The following is a 10,529-nucleotide window of genomic DNA, read 5'->3' on the forward strand; positions in this document are numbered from 1 at the left end:
CTTGCATGCAAATCCAATAAGACAAAAGATAAGGGATATGATAAAATGAGAAATGAGACACATAAGAATGTACGTAGTTCACCTAAATTTAGCTACATCTACATGCAAGTATAGAAGGATTTTACTAAATAATGTGAGAATTACAACCTCCCTCTATTAATAGGAGAACAATTGAGAATCTCTCTATTAATAAGAGTAAATACCTCACTTACTCTATGAGATTAGTAAAGGAGAGCAAGGATGGACGACTTACAATGCTTATTGAAGAAATAAATAAACTTATTGTTAACTTAAGAGCGATATCCTAACGCTAAAAAGATGCGAAACATTCACATCGTATTGAACATTTAAAAGAATTGGAAGCTAATTTACTTGAGATGGGTTCTTCAATGAATGAAATTCCGCTTGACTCATATCCTAAGAAAAATGACATCATTGATTCTGATCTTAATGATGTCATTATTGAATGTAGGCTATTAATGCTTCCTTTTAAGAAGCTATAATCAAATATAAATGGACCTATTAGGAATTCAAAGATGTCAAATTCTAAAACTAAGAGAGGGAAGGCTAAAAATTTGTTGGTTTCTGATGACTTATTGGAGAAAGTGAAGGGCAATAACTTAGTGAATAAAAAGTATGAGATGTGATTAAATTACTTCATGGAGTTCTCTGACAACATATTTAGAGTTGTTATGGATAATTACATGAATGATGATGGTGATACTGACATTGCTCACCATGATCTTGTATTTGGTGAGTTAGCCGAGAGGAGAGAAAAAAATAGACAGACCAATGTGAATAAAAAATTAGTGTTGAGGGAAAAACAAAAAAAAAACGAGAGATTTTATGCAAGTGACAGGGTTATAAATAATGTTTTTTTTATACTAACAAGCCTATATAAAATAATGTTGTTGATTCTTTATTGCATGATTATTTAAACATATTGCCCGTTAATAGTGTTTCTATTGTTGATTTGATGATGAATCCTTTTGAGAAAAAAAAAGAATGATGAGAATCAACAAATAATATCAAAGGATTCATTAGAGGTATCAATTAGGCCTATTACAAATTATAAAACTAATAATATCAAAGATGAATTTAATGGTTTAAGTCAAGATGTTTGGGTTAAAAAGATGCAAATTTATCAAAAATGAACTTTCATGTATGTTTTGGGCCATATCTCAAGCTAAAGATATAATTTTTTGTGATTTCAATTGGTTTGAAAACTAGACATATTAAGCTTTTAATATGTTTTATGTAGTATAAATAAAGTTATTTACTTTGTATTTAGTTTTTTTAAACTTGGTTTTATTTCAAAATAATATTATATGTGTGTGAAGTTGCTTATACTCTTGGTTCCTCGTAAGACTCTTTAGGACTTATCAAATATTAATTGTCTTTATGGTATTCTTCCTTGTACTTCTAGCTCTTGATTCTCTATAATCAATGGGTCGAGGTCTTTCATCCAGTAACTTTGGTTCCTTGGTTAAGGTAATCATTGGGTCAAGATTTTTTATCAATCTGATTTTAGTTTTCTTAGGTTATTTCTATTTTGTTTATGGTTTCAAGGATTCTTATCCTCTAGACTTGCATCACCTTGTTTTCACCACCTTCATTGTAGAGAAAGAGTATTCTGTGTTAGGTGCATGAAGAGTTAAGATTAGTTGAATTAATCTATTATTTAAATAATATTATTTTTTTTTATCTCTTAGAAGCTTTCATTACTCTATTCAACTAAGAAAAAGTAAATAATTTATGAAACTTTGGATTTTTTGGTAAATCAAGGTCATAATGTTATAATTGAAACTTCAAATGAAGTTTCTCTTGCTCACTAAAATCTTTAGGATAAAGCTTTTTAGCCAAATTGCATACATCATCAACTTTGAATGAGATATAAGAATTTTGAGGACATAATACTGAACTTAAAATATAAAGCTTAATTGTTTGATCACAAAATTTATTAACTCTTGCAATCAAAAATCAATTGCAGTTATAAATATATCAATTTTGAGAAGATGTTCTAAAGTTGTGAGAAATTCACTTTTATGAGGAGACTTGTCATAAGCTCTTGTATATTGTGCTTTAAAATTAGGAATATCAATATCATTCTATACACAAAATACTTTGACACTTTGAAATAAAGGTTCCATCCATCATCTCATAATTTTTGAATAAATGACTTTATAGTTGAAACTAAACTTATAGTATTGAAAAAGTCTTTATTTTTTTGTTGCAGTGCTTGACATAAACATCACTTATAATTTGTTTCATTAGGTGCAATATAAAAAAAAATCAAAAGATGTTAATGGTAAATAAGTTGTTTCAGCATAACTTTATTAAGAATAATTTTATCCATATTTAAATACAATATTAATAACTTTACATGTTTTAATGCTAATATAACTCTTTTTTTTAGAATCAATGTTGTGGTACCCTTCACATGCACAATATGAAAAAAGGCTTCTATGTTCTTTTTCTTTTCTTGCCTCGTAGCTTCATCAATAATGATACAAAACATTGAATTCTCAATCTTATCATGAATCAACCTTCACATATTGCTAGTAAAGATACTCAAAAGAATTCTATATATAAGAAGTATATTTAATATTTTGACAGGGAGCATTTTCTAGAACAAGCCTATCAAGCTTATCAATACGACTTTCTATAAGCTTCAGAAGTTCAATAAAATTACCTTGTATTTTTAACCATGTCTTTCATTGTGGCCATTAAAGGCACATGCTTGGGAAGCTTGCCATCGAACAATATCAATTATAGCTTTGAGGTATAAGAGATTATACTCAACTTCTTATAATGCTCGTTTATCTACCAAATTAGTAATATCTCGTAATTGATTCAATAAATCTTCACTATGTGGTGAATTTTCATTCCCAACATGACCCAACAAAGGACAATGAATCCTATCATTTACCTTTCTCTAATAAACAAAGCTTTTGGATACAAAAGCATATGATCTTGACCTTCCTGTTGGCTTACCAAAATAGATAGCAAGATAGATAAAATATAGCATTCACTACATTTAAGTACTCTAGCCAACTAGAAAATGCTTTAAGCAAATAAGCTTGGAATCAACGATGGTGTTTCCTATCTTTTAAGAAATTATACTTTAAACATATAGGTTGGAATGAACCGACTTTGAGATAAACATGAGAGATTTCTATTCTTTGGTTAACATGAATATCCCATATCATTGAACATAATTTTGGATCACGTTCTAAAAAAACAACATTTATTTCTTCAAGCTAAATTCTTCAGTGTTTAGAAAGATGTTTATATTGAGTTCCTCAAATTTAGGAGTTATTTCATCAAGATTTTAGAAAGGACTTTCCATGTTTGAAGTAATAGCTACAACAAATGCATTGTTGTTAGAGAAATTGATATCTGGTTTTTTTTTTTTAAAAAATTTAGAGTTTTTTTCTTTTCGCTTTTTACTTTAAAAACTTAACTCAAGTCAGAATAAACCTAAAAAATATCATTATTATTGGTTCAAAAATTGATTTGTTGATTACTAAAAATCAAAATAAAACTAATATATTGAATACATGATAATTATCTGTCTAATTGGTATTTTCAAACATTCAAGTAATTAAAACTCAAAAGAATTCAATTTTATATAATTCACAAAAATCCATCAAAACCTAAAATGCAAAGAAAATAAGAAAAATAAAATTCCATACACCAAAAATTAGAATTATCTTAAATTCTTATTGTTGTGTATTTGTTAAGCAAATAGAAATTATAGCTTTCCTCCCTTGATATAATTTTACAAATAAAAACATTAAGCAAGTAAAAATCACAACTCTAATTGCTATCACGAGAGAAAAATAGAATATCGAGAGCTAGGATTTGTTTGAAGAATCAGAGAATGATTTTCTTTTTTATTTTTACATTTTATACCGGAGAATTGGGCTAATTATATTTATTTATTTAAGAATGTTTTGGATCCAAAATCTTAATATACCTATTAGCTATTAGATTTTTTTTTAAGTTAAAAGATTTTTTTTAGATGGGCTAATAGAAATTTTAAGAAATTACATAAAACATAATATATTGTGATTTAATTTGCGATTATCATTTCAAAAATTACTATATTTACATTATAAAGCACCAAAAATTCTTCAATATAAATTACATATAATAGACCAAATTCTAGGGGTGAACAAAAAAACTGAAAAACCAATTAAACCAAGAAAACAAAAAAAACTGAAAAAATCGAACTGTGAAAAAAACTAATTAAACAGATTAAAGTTTTGAAAAAACCGACTGGTTCGGTTCGGTTTTGGTTTTCTAAGCCTGAAACAAAAAAAACCGAACCAAACCAAACCCAAATCGAAAAAAACCAAGCCAAACCAGAAAAAACTGAGCCAAACTGAAAAAACTGAACCAAACCGATTTGAACCGGTTTTTGTCCATTAAAACAAACCGAACCAAACTGAAACCGGTTTCAGTTTTTTTTTTTTAAATTTCAGTTTGATTATTTTTTTTGATAAAAACTGAACCGAACCGAAAATGATCACCCCTACCAAATCCTACTTATAACAAATTGAATCCATCTAGGGCATTCTATCAAGCATCCTCGTTTATTTGCTGGAAAGTAATTTTCTTTTGAAAAGTAAATTTTAGAAAAGTGAATTATTTTTCGATGTTTGGTAGTATAATGTAAAATAATTTGAAAAACACTTTCCAGTGTTTGGTTATATCATGGAAAATGAGTTGGAAAATAACTTATTAATATTTTATTTTCTCAAGTTTATTAAAATAATGAGAAACAAATCTTACAAATTAAAAAGTTAAATGAGGATGAAATTGAAAAAAAATATAGTTTCATAAATTATCTCAAATAACAATTATAAAAATGAGGACCAAAATTAATATAAAAATTAAATTTTAAGAGATGAAATTGAAAAATAAATATTCAAAACAAAATATATATAGCAATCAAAAGTTTGAGGACCAAATTTGATATAATCAGCAAATAATATGATTTTTTAAATTTTTCACAATTTTCAAAAAGTGTTTTCCGCCCAAATTTTCTAGGAAAACACTTTTCTGGAAACCAAGTTAAATTTTTCTTTGACTGGAAAATATTTTTCGTTAACTAATTTTTCTAATGACAAACAAACAAAAAAATTTTTCAAAATTTTTTTTCAAAAAACCACTTTTAAAAAAACAAATAATTCCTTATAAGCATCATCAATTCACCACCCCTGTCATTGAAACAAAAGAAACTCTTCCGTATAATTAGAAACTCAAAAATTACCGAACTCGTTAGTGCAATGAAAAAACACCAAACTCAACAAAATCCAAAAGTGTTTTTAATCAATGGTAAGAGTGATCCGAGGAGACGATTTGTTTTTCACCAGAATTGAACCAGAACTCCTCTCAGATTTTGACCCTTTCTCTGTACTTATTTTCTTTGTAGTTTTCGAAGCTTTAAATGCAACTCCACTAGGATTTTTGTACTGGCACTTATCGAACTCCTCAATTACCAAGTCAAGCTCAAAGAATAGGCTCCTAGGATTCAGACACTTGATCAAGAAATTGACCATTTGGATAACTGATAATCGTTTACAAGTTTTACTCTTCAAGACTGGTTCAAGATACGCAATCTAGATTGTATCAAAAGTCTTGCATATGCTTCAACTATCAAAGCATTATGCTTAGCCAAAACCATTACTAAGGCCACGAGCGAATTAGTTTCTCCCTTCCTACCACCCTCACCTCTAACAAACCTAGAAGGAAAAAAAGAAAGAATTACTGCAGCAACCAGTGGCAGAAGCTAACGATTGGCTTCGTACGCATTGTCTGAGAGGAGGATAATGAATGCGTGCAAATGCATTTGTCAATGGTGATTGTTGTGGGTTTATGGTTTGAGATCGTGGTTGGTGAGAGAACATAGAGAATGGAAGGTGGCTGTTAGGCTTCGTGTCTAGGGGAAGAAGATGGGTGGAACAACCAGGGTAATATTTAATATACGAGATTAAAAGAGTATTTTAATCTTGAAAAATAATAATAATTGTTTAAATAATTAAATAATTTTTTATTTTTTTTATAGGATGATGAAAAATGTTAGCACGATGTGTATAAAATTTAGAATGTAAAAGATAATTTTTTAAATTATAAGAGTAATTATAATTTGGATAAAAATATATGATTTTTTAATGTAATTTTTTCTAAATGTTTTCGGAATTTTTTTCTTTAAGTTTGGGGTGCCATAACACCTCCTAGCTACCAATGTTGTAAGTCCGGCAGTTTAGCACTAAAATTAAAATTTTTGAATTCTAATCTAATATTTTAAGATATGATATTATATATTTAGTATCTTATTCTATAAAAAAGGGTTTTGATTTAATCTATACACGTACGAACACCAATTAATAACTTAATACAATTTAAGTATCAATATTTATTAAAGGTGTAAATTGAAAAATATCCTATTGTATTTATAATATTATTAAGTGAAAAATACATAATTAAAACCTAACAGAAGATTATTGGAATATTTTGTAATGAATAAAAGGAGGGAAAAATACCCCTCATAGAAAATAATTAATCCCTCGAAAGTATTTATAAGAACTAGCTTCTAGTAGTGGAAATTTTTTTATGGGTTTCAAGGTGTGTATGTGTGCAAGATTGGCACTTTTACTTCCACACATGAAACTAAAAAATTAATAATAATTTTTATTGTATTTGACAAGAATTCAATTTAATTAAGAACAAATTTGTTATTATTATAGTTTTGTTTTAAGTTTTACCAAATAAAATTATGATTACATTAAACCAGCTAATTCTTTTTTTATGATTTTTATTTGAGACACTGTTTGGGAACGCGGTATAAATTGTGTGTTTTTTTTTTATATATATAAAAGTAATATTTTTTGATGTTTTTAGATTATTTTAATGTTCTGATATTAAAAATAATTTTTTAAAAATAAAAATAATTATTTTAATATATTTTTAAATGAAAAACAATTTAAAAAACAATTTAAAAAACATAGTTATATTTTCAAAAACCCTCCAATTCCTTCAGACCAGCTTAATTACACGTTACCAAGACTAAATTTAACCATTTTATATCTTTGAATTAAGCTGATAGTTAAGAAACTGTCTTCTCCTGAATGAATAACAGGTAGAGTGTTCATTATAGTTAAGAGATAAGGATAGAACCCTATACGAATTCAATGCAATTACAACAGTAATGAAGAAATAAACTGTATCTTTAACAGCTATTACATATCACGTTTCAGCTACTACAACAGCTGCTGGTTTCTTGGCCTTGGTTCCCATGCTCTCCTTTTTTCACTCTGCTATAGGGACATGTCCTCATATTTCGCATATATATGAACCTTATTGCTCTAACGGGATCCATTTATGTACAAAAGGCTTCCTAGTACGGTAATCGAAGCTGGCAGGTGAAAGTTATCACTGTTCTGAGAAATTTGTTTTACTAAATTAATTAAGACATGAATACATCGACGTTTCCACCTCTTCGTGCTTGTTTTGGAGTGTGGAAAGCACCCAAAACAATTCCAAACGCAATTCTTTGTGAAATTTAGAGTTTGATGATCCATCGATTAATTCATTAGGGATTCCCGTAGTCCTAGAGCTTGCATGGCGCATGCATTTTTCTATGGACACTTTGATTATAATTTCCAATAATTGCATGAGAAAGAGGAATCGAATTATTTGATTGACAGAATAAAAGGATAAATTTGCCTCTAATTAAGAAGAGGTTGGTGAAATATTAATTTACATTGAACATTTACGAATAGATATAAGTGTTCTGAAGTGGAACATGAACATATAACAGTGACGAAGAACAAGGGATTTTCCCTCACTTCGACATTGAAGTAAGATTACTGCTGCACCAACTCGACACTTGAAAGTTAGGAAAACTTCCCCTACTTCACAAACAAATAAGAAAGATTTCCAACGTGTACAATATCTGACTACAACATTATTCTTGGGTATGAGCTGTTTGTCCTGAGTCACAGTTTCAAATACCCCACTTGAAGATAAAAAAGGATAGATGTTAGTTAATTTTAACTTTAATTACAGCTTCACCAAATGGAGTCCAAATTGAATGGTTGCTCCTGCTGTGGCTGTGGCACTGAGTCTAAAACCTTAGAAGAAGAAGATGCTTGGAAATTTGAACCTAAATCAGTCCCAAACTCATGAACGATATTCCCATTTGTCAGAAACGAGTAATCAGTAGTTGTAGCTTCTCTTTGTTGATAACTCCTGAGTTGCAATGCCTTAAGCAACAAAGAATTCGTTGTAAGGTTTGAGCTTAGCAATCCTGGAGGCCATGAGAGTGAAGGGAGAGTTGCATGCGCTGCTTCTCTTGCTGCAGCCCAATTCATGTTCAAGTTCATATTTACATTGCTTTCGTTGTTGTAAGTGTGTGCCGAAATATTACTGAACCCACTTGATGAATTGGCAATACGATTTAGGTTTGGTAACTCAATATCTCCATACTGATCATTGACAATTGAGTTTGTATCACATAGAGACCCTAGAGATTGCTGAGAGGATGGTTCCTGCTGCGGTTTTTTTACTGCTGTGCTCTTCTGAAATATTCTACAAACTACCCATTCCTCCTGTGGCAATGAAACACCGAAGAAATTAGCTAGTCTTATAAAACACAAAGAGAACATGGCATGGACTGATAATAAAGCTGTAAGGATTGGTCAAATTGTGCCAAGTATATATGCATTACCTTTGTGGACTTGAAAGGATGCCTGTTTTCTAGCCTGTACTCATGCATAACCCAGTTACTTTTCTCACCCCTCGGGGCTCTACCCTTGTAGAACACTAGGGTTTTCTTCATTCCTACCAGCACTCCTGCACGAAAGATTTCCCTGTCTTTCCCTGTTGTTTTCCAGTAGCCTGCTTCAGTGGCTCTATTGGTTCGAAGTCCAGTTGGGTATTTTCTGTCTCTCAAGCTAAAAAAGTACCATTCTTTCTCCCCCATGGATGCCTTGCCTGCACCATGTATACATGTTAATTTTGAATCATGAGGTGAAGCTGTTCAGAAAATAATACTTCAATTTCGTACTGAGTGTGGAGAAGAGGTTTTCAACATATTTTGTTTTCAAGTTTTTACTGTTTTTCAAATAAAAAAATAAACAATATAATCTTTTTTCCTTTCATATACAAGAACTTTATAGCAATATAAAACATTAAAATTATTTTGTTTTAAAATATATTAAAAAGAAAACGACAGGAATTAATAAGGGACGGATTTTTAAAATTTATGCTTCTAAATTAAGTTATTTATCTCTTGAGAAAACGTGGGATATATTTTATTTTTCTTTTGTCAACGAAATATTCTCCATTGATCATCAATTTTTGGAATGACAATAGCGAAACCATATATATATAGGAGAATATTGATCAAAGAGCAAACACCTTAACCATTAATGGAGAACAGGAGGCAAAATTAAGCAGGAACAAAAGTTTAAGAGAAAGATGACTTGATTCGAAACATGCAAGGAAGTAAATAGCAATTATTATAAAGCAAGAAGTACCTGGGAGATCCCAGGGTTCACACTTATTGAGATCAACATCCACAACAGCTTTGGAGGTGAAGCTGATATCAGAAACCTTGCGAGTTAAATAACAAGTAATTAGCTCTTCATCTGTTGGATGGAACCTGAATCCAGGAGGAAGACTTTCCTCCATTTTCAATGCTGACACTGGCTAAAATTAAGCAGACAAGACAGTATTAAAAACCCCAGAGAGTACGGATGATGCTCGCAGACAAAGCCTTATAACATCAATAAGAACAAGAAGAGGGAGATGGTCCTTTTATAAATCATCCTTCAAGGAGAAGCACCAATGGGTAGTCCATTTTTTTAATTTCTTTTTTCAATCATGACAACAGTACTGACAATGAAATCTTGATCTTCTTACGACAACTAATTCTCTAAAATGCCATTACGATGCATGGACTAGAAACTTGGTTTACCAAAATTGTCACTAGAGTTTTAAGGATATTACAAAAATACCATACATTTGTGGCATTGACGATGATGATGAGACAAAGAAGGGGGATAGTTTTACGGAAAAATCTCGGTGCGAGAGGGGTTGAGCCTTGGTTACACCAGATTTGATTATATGTTTCTTCCATGAACTTACTTGTCCAACCACCTTCACCCATTTCTACCAACCCAACTCTAGTCCAATGAGAACATTAGGTCTTGATCACCACTATACCCATCAATATATTAATTATTAACACTTGTCGGTTCTTGCATCATCTCTCTGTATGTTTGTGTGACATGAGGGTGTTTAGTTTTTTTTTATTCGTAATATTATCGCCTAACATGTTTGATAGATATTAATTATGGAACTATAACTTTTCTAAATAAAATATATGAAAAATAATTTTACCCCTTTTTATAAAAGTACTTCATCTTCATTTATCTTAATGAAGATGGGTATGGAGAGATTTTTATCTCCATATATGGAGATGAAGGTGGGGGCAGAGTAAAAAAAACACCAAACTT

At 30.1% G+C, this 10,529-nt stretch overlaps 1 protein-coding gene across 1 annotated transcript; it reads right to left on the reverse strand.

Moving 5' to 3' along the window:
* Positions 1–7,822: 7,822 nt before the first annotated feature.
* LOC133675175 (NAC domain-containing protein 92-like) lies at positions 7,823–9,811 on the reverse strand. Its single transcript, XM_062096464.1, has 3 exons — positions 9,549–9,811; positions 8,738–9,003; positions 7,823–8,618 (listed from the first exon to the last, which is right to left on the reverse strand). Exons 1-3 carry the CDS (start codon positions 9,700–9,702, stop codon positions 8,079–8,081), a joined length of 960 nt encoding a protein of 319 aa, XP_061952448.1. The 5' UTR covers positions 9,703–9,811; the 3' UTR covers positions 7,823–8,078.
* Between the last annotated feature and the right edge of the window lie 718 nt (positions 9,812–10,529).

Source organism: Populus nigra, chromosome 16, assembly GCF_951802175.1.
Source record: "Populus nigra chromosome 16, ddPopNigr1.1, whole genome shotgun sequence".
Taxonomy (NCBI): domain Eukaryota; kingdom Viridiplantae; phylum Streptophyta; class Magnoliopsida; order Malpighiales; family Salicaceae; genus Populus; species Populus nigra.

Excerpts from the sequence above, each read along its gene's own strand:
- LOC133675175 (XM_062096464.1), bottom strand. The coding sequence starts at position 9,702 with ATGGAGGAAAGTCTTCCTCCTGGATTCAGGTTCCATCCAACAGATGAA. Across the intron at positions 9,004-9,548 it reads TGAACCCTGGGATCTCCCAG|GCAAGGCATCCATGGGGGAG; the intron begins GTACTTCTTGCT and ends TACATGGTGCAG. Across the intron at positions 8,619-8,737 it reads ATCCTTTCAAGTCCACAAAG|GAGGAATGGGTAGTTTGTAG; the intron begins GTAATGCATATA and ends TCATTGCCACAG.